Genomic DNA, 25,308 nt, shown 5'->3' with positions numbered 1-25,308 from the left:
AAAATACCAATACCATTATCACTACTAACAGGAAGACTACTAAATGCAGTATAAACTTTCTTTGTGCTTTCTCCCCCATAGAATGTATCCTGATATCCTCCTTCTCTCTCTTTTCCCCCTCTGTCCCCATAATTTCTGCTGTGATAAGACCTTTATCTTGTTCTCTCTCTGCCCCGTCCACTCACATGTCAGCATCATTCCAGCTGTCTTACTTGGAAAGGATGTCCTCATTTTCCTCATTGTTATTTCCCATAGAAAGGAGTGGCTTAGTTGACTTAGACGATGTGTTTCTTCCATTTTATTTTCTTCACTTTCTTTTAATAATCTCTAGCTTTATATTTTTATTGTTTTTACCATTGTTTTCTTGATTTTCATGATAAAAGTATGCTTGTATTTTTCCATAATAATGTCCTTCTCTCAATACCTTTCCTTCTTTTTTTTTTTTGATGTTATTAATATGGTTGTTCAATTTTCTCTAGCTTGAAGATGATATTATTGTCAAACAAAATTATTTTAATACCATAAAAAATTTTGCACTTCAACTTTCTTCTGAGGAATGGATGATTCTAGAGTTTTCCCAGCTGGGCTTCATTGGTAAGAAAAGTGTCACACTTACCTACTTTTCAGAAATGACTGCGACTCTCAGAATCTAAAACCAAATGCTTACTTGTCCTAATGTTGTCTTTTTTCCTATAGAAATGGGTTGTTTTTGAGAAAACTTAAGTTAGGTAAACCTCTTTGTATGACATGATGAAAGTCAACCCAAGATAATTTGGAGACTTCTCAGATGGTTGTGTTTCCTCTAGAGTTCTCCGCAATGCCAACCGTGGTCCTGGTGAACATGTTTGATTTTTTCTTCTCTGGCATTTCCAGCTCCTTTGTTAACATAAGATTGCGGTTCTTTTAAAAAGAGGACCACAAAGAGTTTTCTCATATGAATTCCTAGTATTTTCATGTAATGCATGAAGTCCTCATTCGGTGATTAATTTTTATTCGTTTTTCTCTTAACTAGTTGGGGCACTCATTTCTAAATGTTTTTTGGCTGCTGTTTCAAAATTAGCCAGCTATAAAGAATATGTTTGAAGTTGGCCAGGCGCAGTGGCTCATGCCTGTAATCCCAGCACTTTGGGAGGCCGAGGCGTGTGGATCAGCTGAGGTCAGTTCAAGACCAGCCTGGCCAACATGGTGAAATCCTGTCTCTACTAAAAATACAAAAATTAGCCTGGCGTGGTGGCAGGTGCATGTAATCCTAGCTACCTGGGAGGCTGAGGCAAGAGAATTGCTTGAACGGGGGAGGTGGAGGTTGTAGTGAGCTGAGATCATGCCACTGCTCTCCAGCCTTGGGGACAAGAGCGAGACTCTATCTAAAAAAAAAAAAAAAAATACATATATATGTTTCAAGTTGAAGAATTAAAGGAAATTTACAGGGTTCAAATAATACTCAGAGGATAACATTTCATCTCCTATGGTACTTTTTAACACTTTGAGCATTAGAGGCTGGACCTTTGACCTTCTTGATCATTTAACTCAAAACTTAAGACTCAAAAACCATCTTTACTTGTGAATGCTTCAGTGAAAACAAAATTAGGAGTCCTTGTTGTTTGGATTTATTGATTTGGATGAAAATTTTTTACCTAAACCTCTCAGTGTTTAACGGAAGAATCTTAGTAACACAGGAAGGGAAAATATCTGACTTGCCTTTTGAATGCTTTGGGCCGTTAGGTATACGATAGATTATTAAAATAACATCAGGAATTTACTACGTCTGTTTACACCCAGGTGACAGCTCATGAAAAAGTTTAGCCGAAGCAACTTTGTTTAATTTTGATAATACAAGTGGAGAAATTGTTTGTGATGATTTTGTAGTTGAATGCACAAGCTTCAGCGTAGGTCGTGGACAAGAGTTCACGAATGTCAGCCAGTTTGGTGCTTGGTTTCTGTATTGCAGCTACTGACTGGGAATATCTTTTCAGGTAAAATGTTTCAAGCGCCGGATCTTACTCTGATTGTAGAATTCATATTCATGTTTTACAAGGAGAAACCCATTGACTGGCTCTTGGACCATATTCTCTGGGTGAAAGTCTGCAACCCTGAAAAAGATGCAGTAAGTTAATTCCTCACCAGAGTGGAGGGAGTTTCTTTTCTGTATTTCGTGAAAGTGACTTTTAGAGATTTTGCAAATAAATAGTTAAATAGGTAGGTGATATAAAACTTCTTTCCTGAGCTGATACAAAGTTTCTATAGTAGAAGAACTTTTAGATAGCAGTGGAAAATCCTGTAAAGCAGGAAGCTGTTGCAAGATGATGGACGTCCTTTAAATTGCTGATAAACGTTTCTAGTGTTTGTAAGCCCTGGCAGTTCGCTAACTATTGGCTATAGATGTTGGTCATATCCGTTTTTGCGTGCGATGCCATTGCAGTTTGTTTTCTTCATATTTCCTGTTCACTCTCTTTTTCCATGTATACTGCGGACTTTATTAGACCCTAACACGTCTGTACATGAGGAATAAAATAGAAGTAATATTTTATACCAAAACAATGACACGTTAAAGTACCTTTCAGTGTTACTCACAACAAGCCAGTGTTCATAATAATATGATTACCTTTGGGGTGATGATTGCAGTCAAGTAAGTGAATAATAATTTTTGCTTTGATCATTCAGATAGCACGTTATTACCATAGAGATCTTATTGTCAAGAGTAATTAGGCTGGGCGCAGTGGCTCACGCATGTAATCCCAGTGCTTTGGGGGGGCCGAGGCGAGTGAATCACGAGGTCAGGAAATCGAGACCATCCTGGCTAACACGGTGAAATCCCGTCTGTACTAAAAATACAAAAAAAAAAAAAAAAAAAAATTAGCTGGGCGTGGTGGCAGGCACCTATAGTCCCAGCTACTCGGGAGGCTGAGGCAGGAGAATGGCGTGAACCTGGGAAGTGGAGCTTGCAGTGAGCCGAGATCACACCACTGCACTCCAGCCTGGGCAACAGACCAAGACTCCATCTCAAAAAAAAAAAAAAAAAAAAAAAGTAATTAGGCCAGGTGCAGTGGCTCGCACCTGTAATCCCAGCACCTTGGGAGGCCAAGACTGGAGGATCACTTGAGCCCAGAAGTTCAGGACAAGCCTGGGCAACATATCAAGACCCATCTCTACCAAAAAAAACAGTAATTTTTTTAAAAAAGAGTAATTAGGTATGTTTTCCTTGTCCAATTTGAATTGTATCTCTGAAAAAATACAGCTTTTAATTTATCTGGTGTAAGCATAAACAAAATATAGAAGTACAAATTCTTAAAAAGGTCCATTTTGATGTGTAATGATAAGTATTATTGTAAGAAAATGTCATCATAGAGTTGTCTTACCGTTCATTGTAACAAATAAGCATTAGTGTGACTTCATGACCTTCTGCTCCCTAGAATAGTTGAATCCTCATACCTGCTAGTTTTTAAGATACTACCCTCTGGTGTCTGTAGGCTACCATTGCATTTTGTTTTTAAAAAAAAACAAAAAAAAAAACCACACAATTAAAAAAAAAAAACACATTCTTAGAGGAAATCATGGAATATAGCAAAATGGCAGAGTTATCTGTTTTCCGACAATTAGCTGAACATATAAATTGTTTTAAACAATTCATTTTTTAGAGATCTCAGTCCTTACATGTATTTTCACTGTGACTTACAGAAATTTTTATTGTAGGACACAAAAAAGTTAGTGTCATCTTTAACCTCCTACAATATGCTTGCATTTCATTCGTCCTGTGCAATTTTATTTAATATGTGGTTCTAAAATGAGCCTGTGAGGTGAAAAAATCTATAGTAAAAATTAAAACCACAGAAACCCTCTAAATCATCCATAAATTTGGGTACATGAACTTTTGGATGATTTCATCCATTCCTTCACCCTTCTGTAGTCCATGTTTTTCTGTGGCCTGTAATTCTTCAGTTGCTTCCCCTAGAATGTCGAGGGTGCTGTCACCACATGCTTGACAGTGGCCCGGGAAACCCTGCGAATCATTCACACATTCTCCCAAAGGGTTATCAGCCTCCTTGGGCCCTTGAGTCCTTCCATTGCCACTGGAGTGACAGGCTGAGTTCCAGACACTGCCTTGGTGGTTTCGCTGTCTCCTCAACCTCGCACTCCTCTCCCGCCCTTTGCCCTTCCCTGTGACTCTTCCTCCCTTTCTTTTTCCTTCCACTTGAGTATTTGTGCAAAGAAAATACCCTATTTCACCTGTATCATAGTGACAGTAATGATGCCAGTGAAGTGAAACCTCTTGAGAAATAGGCATTTTAGGACCCAGTATATTATTAGAAGTCTTCTCAAGTGTAAATTTCTTTCTTTTCTTTTCTTTTTCTTTTTTCTTTTTTTTTTTTTTTTGAGACAGCATTTCACTCTTGTCACCCAGACTGGAGTGCAATGGTGCAATCTCGGCTCACTGCAGCCTCTGCCCCCCCGGGTTCAAGCGATTCTCCTGCTTCTCAGCCTCCCAAGCAGCAGGGACTACAGGCATGCGCTACCATGCCTGGCGAATTTTTATATTTTTTAGTAGAGACCAGGTTTCACCGTGTTGGCCAGGATGGTCTCGATCTCCTGCCCTCATGATCGCCCCCGCCTCAGCCTCCCAAAGTGCTAGGATTACAGATGTGAGCCACCAGGCCCGGCTGCTAATTTTTGTATTTTTAGTAGAGATGGGGTTTCACCACGTTAGCCAGACTGGTCTCAAACTCCTGACCTCAGATGATCCATCCACCTTGGCTTCCCAAAGTGCTGGGATTACAGGCATGAGCCACCATGCCCAGCCAAGTGTAAATTTCTTATAAATATGTGGTTTTTTTGGTTTTTTTTGGCCCCAAACTTGTATAAGTTATTGAAAATGAAAAGTCTAAAAATATCTGTCCAGGGGGCCCTTGGTGTTGCACAGCCTTCACACACGGGCCCACGCATGAGGACAGGTTGAGATGGAACATCTAGACCATGGGGCACTGTTGAGTTGAAACATAGGTGGCCGGGCGCGGTGGCTCACGCCTGTAATCCCAGCACTTTGGGAGGCCGAGGCGGGCAGATCACAAGGTCAGGAGATCGAGACCACGGTGAAACCCCATCTCTACTAAAAATACAAAAAATCAGCCGGGCGTGGTGGCGGGCGCCTGTAGTCCCAGCTACTCGGGAGGCTGAGGCAGAAGAATGGCATAAACCCGGGAGGCAGAGCTTGCAGTGAGCCGAGATCATGCCACTGCCCTCCAGCCTGGGCAACAGAGCGAGACTCCGTCTCAAAAAAAAAAAAAAAAGAAACATAGGTGTCCCTCCCTGTGTTGACAGAGACTGTCTGTGGAATTTTTCATATCATTTACTTGCTTCTAAGCAAATGATTGCCTCACATTTTCAAGTTGCTTTCATGCAACAAAATGCGCCATTTATAATTTGCAAATTCTTCATTATATTATTCAATCAAAAATATTTCATATATTTGAACCAACCCCCGAGTCTATAGTTTGTGCATTTTTAATGTTAAAAGTCAAATCTTTGTTGACATGTGTTGAAGGATGGTTGAAATTAGACCCTTCATTCTTCCCTTAACTATGCTTATTTTAAATTTCTGGATCATGACTGTCTATCAAGTAAGCAGCAAATCTAAATCTAATGTTTTCTCAAAGACTAGAAAAAAACATGACTTGTAATTATGACTTGATATTGTTTTCTTTTTAATTTTTTTTTTTTTTTTTTTTTTTGGTGACAGAGTTTTACTCTGTCACCCAGGCTGGAGTGCAGTGGCACGATCTCGGCTCACTGCAGCCTCCACCTCCTGGGTTCAAGTGATTCTCCTGCTTCAGCCTCCCGAGTAACTGGAATTATAGGCGTGCACACCTGGCTGATTTTTGTATTTTTAGGAGAGACGGGGTTTCACCATGTTGGCCACGCTGCTCTCAAACTCCTGACCTCAGGTGATCCACCTGCCTCGGCCTCTCAACATGCTGGGATTACCAGGGATGACCCACCCATGCCCTGCCCTTCTTTTCAATATTTTAATAAAGGACTTCTCATTTTCCCGGTGAGGGCAAGATTTCACTTTATTATGCAACACTAACATGATTTTTTTTTTAATATTTAGAAACACTGTGATAGACAGAAAGCAAATCTGCGAATTCGCTTCAGACCTTCCCTTTTCCAACACGTTGGTCTGCACTCATCACTATCAGGAAAAATCCAAAAACTCACGGTTGGTGACTTAATTTTATTTTCTCATGAACATACAACTTGTTATTTAAGGTGTAATTATTGTTTTTCTTCTTAAATAAGCTGTATATTATTTAATAGCATATATGTCTTTGCTCCCAGGATAAAGATTACATGAAACCGTTACTTCTTAAAATCCATGTAAACCCACCTGCAGAGGTGTCTACTTCCTTGAAGGTCTACCAAGGGCATACACTGGAGAAGACTTACATGGGAGAGGATTTTTTCTGGGCTATCACGCCGATAGCTGGAGACTACATCTTGTTTAAATTTGATAAACCAGTCAATGTAGAAAGGTTGGTGATTACTGAAATGTATGTGATCTTACAATTCAGACCTCTTATTCATAATGTGATTTACAATAGATTTGTGTGTGTGTGTGCATGACAGATGTGGGGACACAGTGGGCTCCAAAATGTTGGGCTTTAAATTACATGTAAAACAACTCCATAATAAAATGAGTGTGTTGTGTTCAGATGTAACATCGACATTAGACATGTTTGGTGAACTTCGTTGGTATTTCTGGACTTCCATCTAGTATAATTTTTTTAATACTTTTATGCGCAACTCTCAAAAATCTCAAATTAGTGTTTATGTCTTTATCCTGGCATGTCCCTTGAAGATGGATCTGGACCTACTTGATTAGCCCAGTAATTTGGTTGAAATGACAGATTTGACAGAGTATGACTATTCTTAGTCAATGGTTTTACAAATGCTAGGTTATTTTCGGTACACCAGGGAGAAATTTACAGCTGTTTTATGTTTTCGAGCATTTATATTCATTTTACAAAATTTAGGACTTTCTTTTTTTTTTTTTTTTTTTGAGACAGAGTCTCGCTCTGTTGCCCGGGCTGGAGTGCAGTGGTGCGATGTAGCTCATTGCAACCTCCACCTCCCGGGTTCAAGAGATTCTCCTGCCTCAGCCTCCCAAGTAACTGGGATTACAGGTGCCTGCCACACCTGGCTAATTTTTTTGTATTTTTAGTGGAGATGGGGTTTCACCATGTTGACCAGGCTAGTCTCAAACTCCTGACCTCAAGTGATCCACCTGCCTCGGCCACCCAAAGTGCTGGGATTACAGGCGTGAGCCACTGCATCTGGCCTATTTTTAATTTAATAGTCATGATTCCTTCAGTCTTTCTTCAGGTTTGGGTGTGTTCCCCAGATTGGCCGCGGTAGACTTAAAAGAACATAGTGCCCCACTCGGTGGTATTTCATTCTGTGTGTCCAGATGGGAGGGCCAATTTTATTTCTAGAACCCACCAGAAGTCATTGTCAGTAATTCTATTTAAGGTGGTCAGAAACAGTTTAGAGCTGTGATATGATGTGAATAATCTTCTTTTGTTACTCTCAACTGATTCCAAAGAGGAATTCAAGTTGTAAAAATGTTTTAAGCAATGGGAATACTACTGGAAGAACATACAGAAATAGTTTTGAATAATATTTAGCACTTGCATGAGCATTTATTTGTTTTGCTGTTAAAGTTCATTTTTATACTATTAGTAATATTCTGCACTTTGAGATACTGTTTACCACTCAGAGAGCCAGCATGGAATTAGAAAGAACATAGATATCCGTTAGCATGTGTTTGGTTAAATAAAATGATATTGCCACTCAGTGGAATGCTGTAAACAGTCATCAAAAATAATGACATAGATTAATATGTATTGGCATGAAAACTTTTTTAGATATGCACTAAGTGGGGTAAAAAGCAAATTTTATAACTTTATAGAATATCGTTATCATTTTATAGATTATAGCATTCTATGTGTATAGGATTCTAGAATATATAGCATTCTATAGAGAGAGTATAGACTTATAGATTATAGAAGGATTTTTTGAAATAATAAAAGCAATATTTTACATATGTACATAGAACAAATCTGTAAAATATCTATTAAACTGTTAATAGAGGTGAGATAACAGGGACAATTTCATTTGACTTGATACATTTATTTTGTGTGCTTTTTCCCTCAACAATCAATTTATTTTTCTTTTTTTTTTTTTTTTTTTTTTTAGTAGAGATGGGGTTTCCCCATGTTGGTCAGGCTGGTCTTGAACTCCCGACCTCAGGTGATCCGCCCACCTCGGCCTCCCAAAGTGCTGGGATTACAGGCGTGAGCCACCATGCCTGGCCAACAATCAATTTCTTAGTTTTTGACTTTTGAGAAAGTGTAGATTCACATGCAGCTATAAGAAGTAAAACTGAGACGTCCTGTGTATCTATCACCCCACTTGCCCAAGGGTAGCGTCTTGCAGACTGTGGTTTTGACACCACTGTATCAAGATAAGGACCGTTTCTATCACCCCAAGAATTCCCATGTTACCCTTTTACAGCCACATCTCCCGTCCCGCGGCTGTAACTGTATCGTAACCACGCTGTGACTGGCTGAGCATTTTGAATGTTCAGGGGACTTTTTGTCAGTTCTCCTGAGCTGATTGGAGCAGTCGTCTGAGGTAGATGGGACTATCTGCATTACAGAAGAAACTCAGGTGCAGAAAGCTGAGGAAACTCGTGAAAGGTGAAAATTCTAGTAAGTGAGAGACCCAGGATTTGGACCCAGGTCTTTCTGACTCCTAAGCCTAAACTTTTAACCATGCAACTGAACTCAAGTTAGGTTTAGATTCAGACATACTTTGCACGTCTTACCTAGTTTCCACCCTTCCCCACACACTGACACGTACGCATACTTACTAGTTTGTTTTCAGAGTATCAAAACAGTATTATACTCATACCCACAGAGTATTTTAGATCTGTCACCATATATTGATAGTCATTCTTCAAATGTTTTAATATTGATATTCAGATATTTTAAGAGGTTAATTTACTTTTAGTATATTTATATTAAAGTTATTTGTATTGGGTAGAACTAGTCTTTGTTTCTTTTATTATTATTATTTATTACTATTATTATTATTATTTAGAAATGAGTTCTTGCTCTGTTACCTAGGCTGGAGTGCAGTGGCACAGTCATGGCTCACAGTAGCCTAGACCTTCTGGGCTAAGCTCAAGCAATCCTCTCACCTTAGCTTCCTGAGTAGCTGGGACTGCAGGTACATACCACCATGCCTGGCTAATTTTTTTTTTTGTAGTGACGAGGTCTCACTATGTTGCCCAGGCTGATCTTGAACCCCTGGCCTCAAGTGATCCTCCTGTCTCGGCCTCCCAAAGTGCTGGGATTACAGGTGTAAGCCACCACGCCCAGCCTAGAACTGGTCTTTGGACATGTCATGACTACCGGTTGTTCTGGTAAAGTTGTTTTCTGATACAAGATACAATAGTATTATATAGGTGTTATAATTTTGACTCTTCCTGGGAAGAGGTTTAAATATTTAAAGCATTATAGACAGTGACATAAAACTGTCATCCTTTTTGAAAATGTCTAGGTACATTATTAGGTTAGGCAGCAAACATAATTGTTTCTGACAGAAGGAATGAACTAGGGGTCATGCTCTTAAGTCTTTAAGTTCCCTACAACCTTTCAGAACACATACTGTGCAGTTACTGCAAGCTCTATCATTGTCAACTTTGCTTGCTTAGAGTCTTGTCCAGAAAAGTTGACTCTAAGGTAAGCTTATTTTCTTGAATCTTTGTAGAATCTAGCCCAACTTGTGTTTTTATCTGGATGTTTGTATTTTCAGTTATTTGTTCCATAGCGGCAACCAAGAACATCCTGGAGACATTCTGCTAAACACAACTGTGGAAGTTTTGCCTTTTAAGGTATGACTGCTTTTTCCTCTTACCTTTCCCTAACAACTATACTAGTAGACTTAGCTTGAAGCTTTTCTTGTTTTTAAGGGGAAAGAAAATTCTCATGATTTGCAGGACTCAATGGTGAATAATATTAATTTTTTTGAAATATGAAGCACTTGTATATTTGATGAGTGCATTTGACCCATTTGTAGAAAGAGCCTTCATTTTATCTTGGAAAATAACAGGCCGACCTGGTGGCTCACGTCTGTAATCCCAGTACTTTGGGAGGCTGAGACGGGTGGATCACTTGAGGTCAAGAGTTCAAAACCAGTCTGGCCAACATGGCAAAACCCATCTCTGCTAAAAATACAAAACTTAGGCAGGCATGGTGGCAGTCGCCTGTAGTCCCAGCTACTCGGGAGGCTGAGGCGTGAGAATCACTTGAACCTGGGAGGTGGAGGTTGTAAATAATATGAACGTTTCTACTAGGAAAAGAAATGAATCGTTTTTTTGTTTTTTTTTTGTTTTGTTTTGTTTTGTTTTTTGTTTTTTTCTTAGATAGAGTCTCACTCTGTCGCCAGGCTGGAGTACAGTGGTGTAATATTGGCTCACTGCAACCTCCACCTCCCGGGTTCAAGTGATTCTCCTGCCTCAGCCTCCCAAGTAGCTGGGATTACAGGCACATGCCACTACACCCAGCTAATTTTTGCATTTTTAGTAGAGATTGGGTTTCACCATGTTGGCCAGGATAGTCTCGATCTCCTGACCTCATGATCCACCTGCCTCGGCCTCCCAAAGTGCTGGGATTACAGGCGTGAGCCACTGCGCCTGGCCTGAATCATTGTTTTCTTTAGTGTTTGCTTGCTATTTGTATTTTGAGTCCCAAATTCTATGTGTTTTTAATGCCTGTTAATTAATACACAATTTAATTTATTGGTCTCTATGGAATCCTTAGATTTCTTCCAAGTTAACTACACAGTTCTTCTATAGTTTTAATAGAAAATACTGTTCTATTTAATTGATTTAATGTTTCATTTCCAACCACCAATATATTATATATAGATTCAAATGATGGCTTAGGAAAACACCTTTTATTATTAATATAATACGTTTTTTAAAGTTCAAGACTGAGATGATATTTCTCTTTTTAGGGATAGCTGTGTTACAAATGCCACTTCATCTATATTAAGATATATTGATAACTTAGGTTAAATAGAAAGAATTATTTTTGAAATTAATGCTTTTGTTTTATTGTAGAGTGAAGGTTTGGAAATAAGCAAAGAAACCAAAGACAAACGACTAGAAGATGGCTATTTCAGAATAGGTAATATCTACTTTAGTAAAATGGCCTTTATTTTTGTGGATTTACTCCTGAAGTACTTTTAAGTTCTTTTCAGATGTTCAGCAACTTGAGGATTACAATTACCAGTGTCCTCCAGGGTTTTATGTGTGCTGTGTTGTAGTACTTGCTTTTATTATTTGACCCAAGTAGGATTTCATATCACAGATTGGTTCACTTCCTGGTCTTTCTCGCTCCTTCTGCCATGCTCTTGTTGATGCTGATAGTCTGCCTGTACTGCCTCCTACTGGACGGGCTTAGCTCCTCTCCGGTCTCAGCTCACATGACAGGCCAGAATCCGTGCTTCGGGCCCCTTCCCCCTTCTCCAGCGTCACACCTGTGTTGAGATGTCCACTGACATAGCCTTATACCTGCCGGCCACAAGCCGCCTACCACAAGCGTCTGTAACACCCCCATTTCTTTATTGGTCACCAGTTTTTGCTGTCCCTATCCATCTGGTCACCTAAGCCTAACCTTGGGAGTCACCCTGAAGACCGCCCTCTTCTTACTGTCCATTAGCACAAATCTGTCAGTTTTTCATCTGAAAGCCTTGAGTCGCCCTGTCTGTGAGGGGCAGTCTGCCCCGTGTCTCCGATTGACAGCCAAGGGAGGGACTGCGTCCTGCTGTGGCTTTCCTGTGGCTTTCTAGAGCCACTGCAGTTACTCTTCCAAAACGTAACTAGAATCTTGAGACCTTTTCGTTATCCGATCCCTTAGCTCCCACCCACCTTCACGTCTGTGACTTTCTCTCGCTCTTTCTCTCCAGCCCTGAGACTGTTGTTCCTCTGATGAAGGCCCCACACTCTCCGGGCAGCCACATCTCTAGCCATTTTCTCTGCCTGAAATGTTTGGTCGATTATTTTTCCTTCTAATAAATGGTTTTTCACCTTTAATCTGCCCATTTAGTGGCCCCTCTTCCCTGTTCTTCAGACCCCCCATGTGCGCCTTTGCTGTGTGATTGTGTCGTTCCATAGCTCCGTTCTGTGCGCTCCCCCCGGAGAGGGAGGGGCTGTGTCTCCCCTGCATGTCCTGTAGTTAACAGGGCCTGTCACTTGGTAGACACAGACTCAATAAATAACTGTACATTTCCTTTTGCTTAAAACAAACGAATGCTTCTCTTAGTATTAGGCAAGAGCGAATATTGGTAACTTGATATTGTAGGTCTATAGCATAGATAACATTTTTAAGCCCTTTCTAGAGCGGTTCTACCTTTGGCAGGTGTCATTCAGCCGTTGCTAAGAGGCTTGCACAATAACCCTGGCTACTTTCTTTATCGTTTTGGTGGATGAATGATTTTTACATTTGGGCTGTATCTTAGCCCATCTCTAGAAATATACACAAAATCAGCCGAGTATCCAAGACATTTATTACCCCATTACCTGTCACTTATTAAATTTCTGAGAATGGTATGTTCTAGATTACAAAAGTAGCATAGGAAATGGAGACATCTATATTAAATATCTCTATAGTAATTTGAAGAAAATGACCATCTAAAATATCAACTCATGTTCTTAGAACGAGAAGAGAACTTCTGGATCATCAGCCTAGGACCTTGTGTAATCAAACAGAACAGAACTCAAGAGCAGCTGATCTTTTTTCAACTGAATGTAGAAAATTCTGCTTCCTTTAGAAGTCTTTAATGGAATTGTGTGTGAGGAGCTTCCTTGACCCTCTCGGTAGCAAAACAGTTATAACTGGTGAAAATTTTTTTGAGAAACTATTTTAAATCTGTGAAGATTGTCCTAAGGGCTTGCAGCAAATGGAGGAACATTTATTCATGAGAATCTCCCAGATCTCGGGGAGGGAACCAGGACCAGCCTCGTCACCCACACCACCCCAGCTCAGGGGGACAGAGCTCTGCCCTGTGCCGGTACAGCCTGGACTGTATCTGGACTCTCCTGCCAGCTTCTAGGCTAGGGCTGTGGCATCTCCCCAGGAAGGTCAGGCTGCCAGCATCTCTCCTTACCCCCAGTTCTGTTGCAGAAGCTCTGTTCCAGACAAGAGCAGCTGATGCATCTGGGCAGAAGTGTGCCCCAGGCACAGCAGGGTGAGAATACTTGGCCCTGATCACCGCTGCCCCAGCTCGCTGCCCCAGTCCAGTAGCAGAAACCAGCCGAGAAAACCAAGGGCTTGGCTGGGCACGGTGGTTCACGCCTGTAATCTCAGCACTTTGGGAGGCCGAGGTAGGCGGATTACCAGCTCAAGAGTTCGAGACCGGCCTGGCCAACATGGTGAAACCCTATCTCTAGTTAAAAATACAAAACTTAGCCAGGTGTGGTGGTGCATGCCTGTAGTTCCAGCTACTTGGTAGGCTGAGGCTGGAGAATCGCTTGAACCCAACCCAGGAGGTGGAGGTTCTCTTCTCCTTCAATACCTGAATTTTATGGTTACCATTTCCATTTTTACTACTTGTGGAATATATTCCTAAGCAATGCACAGTGGGATTTTGCCTGTTTTCACATTTGATATAAATATCTTTCTGTAGTCTACAATTTGGTTTCTTCCCCCTCACAATTGTGAGATTCATCCATGTGGGGGTGTGGATTTACGACTCATTCTTTTTCACTCCTGTATGGATGGATTCTGTGGATAGCACAATCTGTTCTCTGTTTGGTCATAAAGTTTGTGTCCATGTTTTTGCTGTAATAAACATGGCTGCTTTGAACACTTATGCACATGTATGAGAGTTTCTCAACAATATAGACTTAAGAAGAGAAGCAAATCTTCAACTGCATTATCTTCAACTGTTACTTCATTATTTTATTTATTTATTTATTTAGAGATGGAGTCTCGCTCTGTCGCCCAGGATGGAGTGCAGTGGCACAATCTTGGCTGACTGCATCCTCTGCCTCCCGGGTTCAAGCATTTCTCTCCACCTCAGCCTCCCGAGTAGCTGGGATTACAGGCGCAAGCCACCATGCCTGGCTTAATTTTTGTATTTTTAGTAGCGACGGGGTTTCACCGTGTTGGCCAGGCTGGTCTCGAACTCCTGACCTCAGATAATCCACCTGCCTCAGCCTCCCAAAGTGCCGGGATTACAGGTGTGAGCTACTGTGCCTGGCTTATTCTTTTTATTTTTTCTTCAGTCATTTAATTGGCTGCCTAGAATTCCCTTGTATCAGCATATTGTAATATATTTGGCCAGACTCCTAGTGATGGATACCTAGGTTGTTTGCAATCTTTTGCTGAAGTATATATCCTGTTCTTATACATGGGAGAGGACAAATTGCTGGGTGACAGTGTTTTGATGAAGCTAGTTATCATTTGGTAATTATTTTTCTAATTAAATGAACTCATCAGGTGACAGTATTCAGTGTCACATTGGTTAAAATGTTCCAAGTTTTGCAATAGTTTTAAGCTCTGAATCCCCTGTCCAATTCAATATTCAATAATAATTTTTGGTAGCACCTACCTGCTACCCCAGTACAGCACCAAGTATGGACAAACTTCTATGAAATAAGTTTATTAATGATTTTTGAATAAAAGCATTACTTTGGAAGCTCTAGGTTCAACATTTACAATACAAATTAGTACAAGCCTGCTCCGCTGTGGTTTTTCAATCTGAATGTACCTTATCTTATGATTAATCTAATTACTATGTTGTGAGACTGGACGATGGATCGCATAATGTAACAGCATGCGATCAGCAGACTATAGCCCATGGGGCACATCTGGCCCTCCACCTGTTTTTGAATACTCTGTGATCTAAAAACATTTTTTAAGTCTTTTTCTTTTTTTATTTTTAAATGGTTAAAAAAGTAAAAAGAATACATTGTGATATGTGAAAATTATATAAAATTCAAATGTCTGTGTCCATAAATAGTTTTTTTTGGAAGAGAGCCATGCTCATTTTCTAATGTAGTGTGTGTGTGCTTCTACTCTCCAACAGCAGAGATGAGTGAGTAGGTGCAGTAGAGATCAAAGTCATGCTCTCCTGGCTTCGCACTGCTGCACAATGATGCATTTATAATTGGACAGTATTTTGAGAGCCACACATATCATGGCGCTGTGACTTAAAAAAATTACAAGTACTTATCCATCCTCAAAGCAAGAAAAGTAGATTTTGAGCATTGTGGCTTTTAACACAGTAGAATGTGGGTTATTTTACAAAATTGTTGGCAAGTTATTATAGTTATTGTGCAGTTACGTGAGAGCTGTATGTTATTAGGCTAAATACAACGATATTCCCAACTCACAGGAAAGCAGTGGTCAGAAAAGTTAGGAAGTCTAGAATGGAATATCTCATCACAGCAGAATTTCTTCACTAAAAACACAAATGAGGCTGTTCCCAAAGTGATATTTCAAGTGGCTCATTTTTTAGCTAAGCAAGAAAAACCACTTACCAATCATGAGTTAATTAAGTCATGTTTAGGAGCAGCAGCTGAGAAAGTAAACTTATTTAAGGATAGGAGGCTTTCAGCAATAACAATTGCTTGAAGACTTAAGGACATTGGGAGCAATATCAGTAGTCAAAAAGCAAAGCAGATTATTTTGAGTGTTTTTCTTGGCTCCTGAGGAATTGATGGAGTTGTCACTGGTACTGCTCAATTGTTACTTAGAATCAATGCCAAGGCTGAAGAGACTGAAGAGTTGGTCCCCATAAATAGTCAGTTTGGAACAACTACAGAGAAGAGTATTTTCACACAGGCTGAGAAAACACAAATTCAGTAAAACCTGAAGTAGAATCTGCTAAGATGTGCTACAACAAATGGTGGTTAAAAAAAAAAAATGTGTGGAGAAGATGGCTTAGTTGCATTAATTTATAAAGCTTGAGAAAATGTAAGGTATTTAAAGCCTATCGTTATTTATTTTATTATTCATCAGCCAGGTACTTTGCAGAAAAGATGTGAATGTGTCATATGTCATTGAACCAAAGTGTCAACAGTGAACCTTATTCACTCTCATGGACTTAGCCATCACAGATGCTGTGAATTTTTGTCAGAAATAGGACCTGAATATCCTGACTTGCCCTGCCACACAGCAGTTCAGTGGCTTAGCAGTGGTAAAGATTTACTGCAGTTTTTTTGAGTTCAGGACCAAGATTGAAATTTTCCCAAATGAGAACTTCCCTCAACAACTATTACCACTTTGAAAATTCATTTTTGCTAGACTGGGCATGGTGGCTAACGCCTGTGATCCCAGCACTTTGGGAGGCCGAGGCAGGTGGATCACTTGAGGTCACAGGTCCAAGACCAGCCTGGCCAGCATGGTGAAACCCCATCGCTAAAAAAGATACAAAAATTAGCCAGGTGTAGTGGCACATGCCTGTAATCCCAGCTCCGGAGGCTGAGGTGGGAGGATCACTTGAACCTGGGAAGTGGAGGTTGCAGTAAGCCGAGATTGTGCCATCACACTCCAGCTTGGGTGACAGAGTGAGACTCTATCTCAAAGAAAAAAAGAAAATTAGTTTTTGCTGCATACTTAATACTGTTTCTTAATGAATTCAACCTAAAATTACAAGACAAAATGGTGCTTATATGCAAAACTTACATTGCAGTCAAATCATTGTAATGACAGTTAGTTAACATTGGACTTGAAGTACCATCAAGCTTTTTATACATTTTTCATGCTGTCAAAACAGGAAGCAAGATCTCCATCCCACACAAATTTACGGCAGATGCACTTTCCAAGCTCAAACTATGGTCCCAGCAGTGGTTTTGGACCTCAATACAAATGAAAGAGAAATTTCCATATCTCAAAATCCATTGAATTGAGGAACTTCGCCTAAATCTCAATTGGAAATGATTCATCTGCAGTGTAATAATATACCAGAAGGCTAAAAATATACCAAAAGGAAAATCAAATCGAATTCCATAAATGCCTCCCAAGGGATGCGTGTGCCCCAGTAAAATCGTGTGTTTGTGGATTGATATCAGTATTAGGCAGCACCTAGGCTGTGTGAAAGAATGTTTCAAAGATGTATATAAAATATCATTATAAATCAGCAATAACAAGGGAACATTTGCAGTCAGTTTTGATTATAGGGAACATTAACTTTGAACCCCAATTAAGTGAAATGTTATACTCCTGAAAGGAATTATGTTCTCCTTGGTATACCTAGATTACCAAAAACTATATATTGTATTCAGTTATCATTATATATTGAATTTCCACCTCAGATTTGTGAAAATTTGTTTTCTCTCTTCCTGTATATATTACCCTACATAGTAATCTCAAACTTCCTCTTGGCCCACAAGGACTGTCCTTTATAGAAAAAGTTTACCAACCGTTGGCTTAAAGGAATTTGGCCCACGATGAACCGTTTTCTTGTCACTTTTCTGACAACATTTTTTGATTTTGTTTTAAGATGGATATTATTCCTTATATAAAGAAAGGTGGTACAGAGTACGTTACCTTGTCTGGTTCTTGGTCTTTATTTTTATAGGAGAGCCTATTTTAGCTTATTATAATGGAGTTTTATATTGAACTGTGTAGAGAGGCGTTATTTCTTAATTCCTTCTAAATGTGCCTTTGGAAAGAATACACTTGTATTGAGTCCTTGCTCAAGGTGAACAACTGTGTGCATATTTAATTCACAAATCAAAATTTGTTATTAACATTCAAAGCAATCAGAGTGCATAATGGTACAGATTATATTTTGGTAAGATTTAGGTAAATCACAATTTACAAAAAAACCTATAGGTTAAAACATTGTTGATGTAAGAACAAATGTATTTTTGTTTTTTAATTTGTAGTGAGAAAAAGTATAGCTCTGCCTAATTAAGTAAATCGCCTGTGAAGTTTTTAAATATGCACTTCTTCATGAAAAATATAAAAGCTGAACAAAAGTAGAAAGAAGGGGGAAGGAAATTACCCATGCCCTGTCAAAAGACATCGACTAGAAATATTTTGGTGTATTCCTTTCCTGCCTTAACTCAGTGATATTTTATGTTTGCTTATCTCAGTGTGTCCAACAAGTATTGATTTTTATTTTGAAGGAAAATTTGAGAATGGTGTTGCAGAAGGAATGGTGGATCCAAGCCTCAATCCCATTTCAGCCTTTCGACTTTCAGTTATTCAGAATTCTGCTGTTTGGGCCATTCTTAATGAGGTAAGCATATATCAAATCAGTGAAACAGCTTAGAAACTACATTTTTATTATGTTTTTATTTTGTATTTAAGGCCTTTTTGGAATTGAGAATTAACAGCTTTATCATACCTTTTATGATTTTGTATTTCAGATTCATATTAAAAAAGCCACCAAGTGATCATCTGCTGAGAAACCAACACATTTTTTCCTGTGAATTTGTTAATTAAAGATAGTCAAGCATGTATCTTTTTTTTTTATTTCTACTTGAACACTACCTCTTGTGAAATCTACTGTAGATAAGACAATTGTCATTTCCACTTGGAAAGTGAATCTCCCATAATAATTGTATTCGTTTGAAACTAAGCTGTCCTCCGATTTTAACTTGACTCAAACATTTTTCAATTATGACAGCCTGTTAATATGACTTGTACTATTTTGGTATTATACTAATACATAAGAGTTGTACATATTGTTACATTCCTTAAATTTGAGAAAAACTAATGTTGCATACATTTTATGAAGGGGGTACTTTTGAGGTTCACTTATTTTACTATTATAGACCCTCTTTTATAGATTATCAGGGATTATATATATAAATATATAAATATACATAAAAATGTTATGGAATTAATTTATTAGAAACACTTAAGTACATATTTTTGTGCAGTAGATTTTTGAATCGATACTTTTTTTGAAAACCAGTTACCTTGCTTTTTTAAGTTCTTTCTATATTTTTCTTTGGAAATGCAAACATTACAAATCAATGCCATTTTTCAAATACACTGCCATTTAAGATTGATTATAGATGGATTTCTTAACTGAAGTACTTTTATAATCACAGTGACTGAACAAAATATTTTCAAAGACATTTGTCATTCCTTAAAAGCCAAGGTTTTAAAGACTAATGTCCTTCCTGAGGGTTACTTTACTATACTGTGTATGGTGTATAGCCACAGAAAGTCAGTCTGATAAATTTTCAATGTGTAAGTGTGATGCATTCAACCCAGATTATTGTAGACTTAACTTATTATATTTCCTCTGATGTGTAAAATGACAAACTCTTCTTTTGTTTTTAATCTTTGTCTTTAATCCATGAATTAGGTGCATTATCTCCTGTTGATTCTTTTATATCTGCACTCATTTTATGAGTTCTGACAAATGTTTTCTAGGTGTTGCTATTGTATGAGTCATAATTGGTATAATTTTAAAGAAAAATTGTAATATTGGTTTTTGGCGAAATATATTAGTAGTAGTATATTTTCCAAAATGATTTTATTGTAGTATGAACTGCTAAGTGAGTCCCGTGTCCAGGAGAGTGTATTTATTACTCTTAAACATGCAATTCCAAATGATATTACTGCTACAAACAAAGAATATTACCGGTCTCCGCAATCAGTGATCTTTATAAAAGTAGTTTTAAAAAATGATGAATTGTCGGCCAGGCGCGGGGGCTCACGCCTGTAATTCCAGCACTTTGGGAGGCTGAGGGGGGCAGATCACGAGGTCAGGAGATGGAGACCATCCTGGCTAACACGGTGAAACCCCGTCTCTACTAAAAATACAAAACAAAAAAAACTAGCCGGGCGAGGTGGCGGGCGCCTGTAGTCCCAGCTACTCAGGAGGCTGAGGCAGGAGAATGGCGTGAACCCGGGAGGCGGAGCTGGCAGTGAGCACAGATTGCGCCACTGCACTCCAGCCTGGGCGACAGAGCAAGACTCCATTTCAAAAAAAAAAAAAAGATGAATGATCAACATCAGTTCCCAGCCAGTCTGCTGGACACACTGGGGTGGCACAAGTGGGTTGCAGGTTGGTTGCAGATGGGCAGAGATGGATTCACTGAGCTTTCAGAGTGGCCGCCGGCTGGGGCCTAGTGTTGGGGCAAGGTTCCAGCTGGCGGCCTCTAACCTGGAGGAACTTCATCTAGTTACCCAATGTGCTGAACCAACTGCATCAAATAGCTTCATTTCCTGTGCAGTGTTAGGAAGTGCAAACGTTTGGAAACACTGATACAGTACAATTATTTCCATCACTCCATGTTGCTACAATTTTTAGCTACTTTTCTTGATTGAAAAGTCAATCACGTTGCCAAAAATGATTTTTATGTCAGTTAAAGGCCAGTTGAAATTTTTTTATTAGGATGTTTTAAATTTACTTTTCACTTTCTTGAATTTTTTTCTTCTCAAATTTCCTTGGCCCAGTGCCCACAAGCAAATTTCATTCAAAAACAGGAATAACCTTTCATCATAAAATTTTGCCACCAGCTTAGCATACTAAATGACCGCAAAAATAACTGAGTAACCAGAGGTAAAAATCTGTGCAGGTGGGCTTAGGAGTCCCCTTGGGTCCCTGGTTCCTCAGTTGCCAACTCTGGTTTCATGAAGAAAGACCATGCGCTGGAAATCTAGGGAGGAGAAAGTTAGTGCAGCACCTGGTGTGATCTGTTACAACTTCTTTAAAGCTAGTCTGCCTGGCTCGCTTTTCCCTGTTTTCATGCAGTTTCCCCTCCCAGCATCAGCCTACCTGTTCCTAAGAAACTCATTCTTGTTCCCAAGACTCCTTTTAGTCAAATCTTTCCTATCATTCCAGGACTTTGTTGTACTTCCCTCCCCATGAATCTACCAGTGCCTAGGGTGTGCCAGGCACAAGGCAGGTGGCCAGTCAGCATCTGGATGTGGGACCAGTTTTTCCAGCTGCCCTCCTTTCTCTCTTTTTTTTAATTATTATTTTGTATTATTTTTGAGACAGGGTCTCGCTTTGTTGCCCAGGCTGGAGTGCAGTGGTGCTCTCAATACCTCACTGCAGCCTCGACCTCCAGTCTCAAGCAGTCCTCCTGCCTCGGGCTCCCAAAGTGCTGGGATTATAGGTATATGCCACCATGCCCAGCCCACTTTCTCTCTCTTAACTCCCTCTCCCTGCTGTTGTTGCCATACTCTTGCATACACAATCAGCTGTCTAGTTTTGGACTGTTTGTGGATAAGTTTGTGTGTATGGTGTGTGTTGTCTCTCTCACCAGATTTCAGGTTCCTGAGGCGAGCCTGCAGCTCATACTGCTCATCTGTCCTCTCCTGTGATGGGTGCTCAGGGCCTCTCACTGCTGGTTACTCCCTCCGTTCTGCCCAGTTCTGCACTCAACTAGTAGAAGCAGCCATGCTTTCCCCAGCAAGAAATTGTAGTGGTCGCCCTTAAGAGCAGTGTGAGGGCAGAAGATTAAGGGAGGGGAAGAGTCCCTGGAACTGGAAGAAGGTAAATACTCTGCCTTGAGAGGGCACTGAACCATTTTACCAAAATAGGAAATGGAAAAAGTGTCAAAGGTTGGGACTAGTTTTAAAAACACATACAGCCAGTAGACACATGGGGGCTGTTAAAATAGTTTTTTTTTACCCGGTTCTGCCATCACACGCACTAGTGACATTCCAAGTATTTAGTGGCCATGTGGGGCTAGTGGCCACCACACTGGACACCACGGACGCAGAACTTTTCCATCGCCGCAGAGAGCTCTGTTGACCAGTACTGTGTCCAGAGTGCTCATTATGAACAGTTTAGAAACCACGATTAATACATTCTCCTTATGAGGTTAAAAGCAGACATGGGAATAGAACATAACGCAAATGAGGATGAGTATTTTGGGTGAGAAGAGAAAGCCGAGGACCCATTTCTAGAATTCTAAGATGTAAGATTTAAGTTCTTTATCTTAGTCTCGTGCATTCTCCACATCATGCACTGTACCATACTGTGTACCATGCTGTGTAGTCAGAACAGACAATGTGATTGAAAAGCTTTGGAAAAAGTGAACACAAAGGATTATTTAGCACACAGGCTTGTAGATACGTATGTGTGTATTTATTCAAGCATTGGAGATGGCTGAATACCTTTGAACAAAGTGTATAGCTTCTCAAATCAGTGGTTGCACTAGTAAATAATTAGAAGGTGTTATTTTTAAAACTATAAGCAAAATTATGAAGGCCTTTAAAAAATCGATCATAATAATGAAAAAGAGGTTGTCTCCCAACAGTGCTGTCCCTCAAAGAAAAGATTGGTTATGTGGAAACAGCACATTTGGAGATTGTTCTAGTGAATAGCAGTGTATATTTGTGGTGCGCCAATTTCTAAGAATGACCCCTACTGACACCCCTGCCAATGACCTTGTACAATATCCTCCCCTTCTGAGCATGGGTGGAACCTGTTTGATCCATGATTATATCATGTTATGTAGCAAAAGGAAGACTGTCTAGGGGTGGCTAATCAAATCTTGTGACTCCTTTAGAAGCAGAGAGTTTCCTCGGGCTGGTAGCAGAAGTCAGAGACAAAGCAGAAGGACCCCAGGCACCATTGCTGTTTTAAGGTAGGGGGCTGCGTGAGAAAGAATGCACGGGGCTTTAAGGAGCTGAGAGAGGCCTTGGCTAATAGCCCAGGGAGCTGGGAACTGCAGTCCTACAGCCACGGGAACTGAATTCAGCTCATTCATGGGCTTGGAAAGGCATTCATCTCCAGTCTCCAGGTAAGACCAAGCCTGGCCAACACTTTGAGTCCAGCCTTGTGAGACCCTAAGCCAAGAACTCAGTTAAGCCTGCTTGGACTTCTGACCTACAGAACTATGAGAGAATAAATCAGTGGTGTTTTAAGCTGCTAAATTTGTGGCAAATATGTTATGTCGGAATAGGAAATGAATACAGTATTTTAAAAGAGGTAAAGAGGAACTCTTCGTACTTGATTCCCTGTAGTATGCTGGATCTTTCTTGGTAAATGCATGAATAAAGTCTTCAGTAGCAAGTCATGTACCTGGACCTCGGTGGGGATGTTCTCTTGCCAGAGATCTCAGTTCGTCTTCGTTGGACGTTTGTTGGCAAAGTTGCAGCATCTTACTGAGTAGCGTTTTGTAAAGGAACTGCTAGAATGAGACTATAGGAATAGGACTGAAACAGTGTATAATGAATCTTTTTTATTTCTAGAAGAGGTGTTACTTTATGCTGATTTAGACTGCTCTGAGCCTGTCAGAAGTAAATTCAAGAATGATTAACAGTGGTATTTTAGATACAACATTAAGAGCAAAAACAACCTTGGCCTTGTAGAGATCAGATAATCTACTGTTTATCGAGGGACTTAATTTTTTTTAACCAAAACTTAGTTTCTCTTTTTACCATCTAGAACAGATCAAATCCTGTATGGGCCAGCCAAATGTTTGCAGTTTGAGAATGTTTTGCAAATACCTCTCTGCTTCCAAGCCATTAATTGCTAATGAAGTTTTATTTTGTCCATTAATTTTTGTGCTTTTTACTGTATTGCCATGGCCTTGATACAAGACAAGTAGAACTAAAAGAAAATGAGAGGTTAAGACTGTCAAAAGTTAAGAAATGTGAGTCATAATCATACCTTAATGTTTTAAGGGAACTTTATCCAATCCAATCCCTTTATAGAAAAGGAACTTTTCCAAGCTATGTTGCAATATTTATAGTGTGTAAAATTTTGACTTTGGTAGTTGTGCATTTTAAATTATTGATCTTATATGCTACGATAACTAGTATGCTTACTTTCTTTAGTGCATGTGATCATACAATGCTAAAAAGATATTTTTTAAAGACCCAACCAAACTGAGGATTTTGTTATACATATCTGTATCAACACCTATATATAAACTCCTCTCTTCTTACCTGAAACACTCCTTCACCGGTTTGGGCACTAACTAGATCCTTTTCAAAGGAACAGACGGGAGTGAGCAAGCTGGCACTCCAGAGTGCGTCTGAGCTGAGAATTTAGAAGACCTTATTCAAGAAAGTAAACTGAGCATTGACGGGAAGGCACTTTGCGCGAAGTATCATTCCCACTGTTAACATTGCAGTAAAAATTGTGGAAAAAAAAATAGTGGTGCTAACATTGTTCTTAAATGAAGATTGTTTTTGTTGTGGGGAATATTTTAATACTCTTGACTTTAGGGAGGCTATTTTATGTGTCACTTGCTCCTAGCTGTTTCATTGTGTTAGTAATTAGCAAACTGTCCTGGATCCAAGGGTTTGGTACTTTTGCTTGATTAGCATTCCATTATTTATTTGAAATGCTCAGTGTGTGCTCAAATTTGGTGAAAATATCTTTTGAAGACATATTCTCTGAGCCTTAAAAATGGCTGCTATCGACAGTACTGTAAGATGCACTGCCAGTAGATTTGATACTTTTCATTTCAGTGTAGGCAGTAATGTTTTCTAAGAAAGATTTAGAAATCAGCATAGTATAACAACTGTGTTTCATTTATGGAATGAAAAAACTGAAGTGTCCCATTCAGAACACTTTGGAAAGGTTGTCTTTGCATTAGGGGATGTTTCTGGAAGCATCCCTTAGAGAAGCTGCCTGAGGAATCTCCTTGCCAGGTTGTACCAGATTTTTTTTTTTTTCCTTAAATGTATTGTATAGATTTTCCTTAAAATGTCTTCATTGGCTGAATGATTCGTATCTGTAGTAATATTTTAGGTACTTGTTGGATTTTTAAAGGAAGATTATTTATTTTCAGATTTGCTGCTATAATTGAAAACCTAGTAACTGGTCCTGTTGATTGTGCCTTTCATCACTGTTTTTCTGTGCCACAACCGTTCATGTGTATTTGAAATAAAGAAGTTTAAAAAGCCATGTTGAATTCAAGATTCCTTCTAATAAAAACAGGTGAAACTTAATGAGTAGTATTTTATTATTAATTTTGTTTAACACTGATACATACTAGTTACCCATTTTCAGTTAGAAAAGAGAGTGGATTCTTTATTTGGGTTTTGTAAAGTCTTTAAAGGGGGAAAAAAGGCCTTACTGTGAAGACAGTGATGACGAATATTATGCTGATGTTCACTTTATTATATGCACTATACAGTTCCTAAAATAAGAGTAGCTACCTGGGCCTCTTTGATCTAAAATATTTAGGGGCTAGTAAGTTTTTAATGTAGAAAATGCTACTAATGATGCTTAGGGCCTGAAGTACAGTGACCCCCGTTTGAGGGATACTACAGGTTAAAGAGGATTCTGAAGGTTAGAAGGGATCAT

The 25,308-nt window shown here is 39.4% G+C and overlaps 1 protein-coding gene across 3 annotated transcripts in view; it reads left to right on the top strand.

The window, feature by feature from the left end:
* MGAT4A (alpha-1,3-mannosyl-glycoprotein 4-beta-N-acetylglucosaminyltransferase A) overlaps positions 1-24,906 on the top strand; it is a 128,340-nt gene extending 103,434 nt beyond the window's left edge. The window contains 9 exon segments of one of the 3 annotated variants that reach the window (NM_001194224.2): positions 480-594; positions 1,974-2,104; positions 6,104-6,211; positions 6,331-6,524; positions 9,871-9,949; positions 11,180-11,246; positions 18,200-18,312; positions 18,443-19,675; positions 21,126-21,375. In NM_001194224.2, the coding sequence (NP_001181153.1) occupies positions 480-594; positions 1,974-2,104; positions 6,104-6,211; positions 6,331-6,524; positions 9,871-9,949; positions 11,180-11,246; positions 18,200-18,312; positions 18,443-18,469 (834 nt within the window). In that variant the 3' untranslated portion in view covers positions 18,470-19,675; positions 21,126-21,375. 3 annotated transcript variants of the gene reach the window in all.
* The last annotated feature ends 402 nt before the right edge of the window (positions 24,907-25,308 follow it).

Source organism: Macaca mulatta, chromosome 13, assembly GCF_049350105.2.
Source record: "Macaca mulatta isolate MMU2019108-1 chromosome 13, T2T-MMU8v2.0, whole genome shotgun sequence".
Classification (NCBI taxonomy): domain Eukaryota; kingdom Metazoa; phylum Chordata; class Mammalia; order Primates; family Cercopithecidae; genus Macaca; species Macaca mulatta.
The sequence above is the reverse complement of the archived record's forward strand: the minus strand, read 5'-3'. Positions and strand labels throughout refer to the sequence as shown.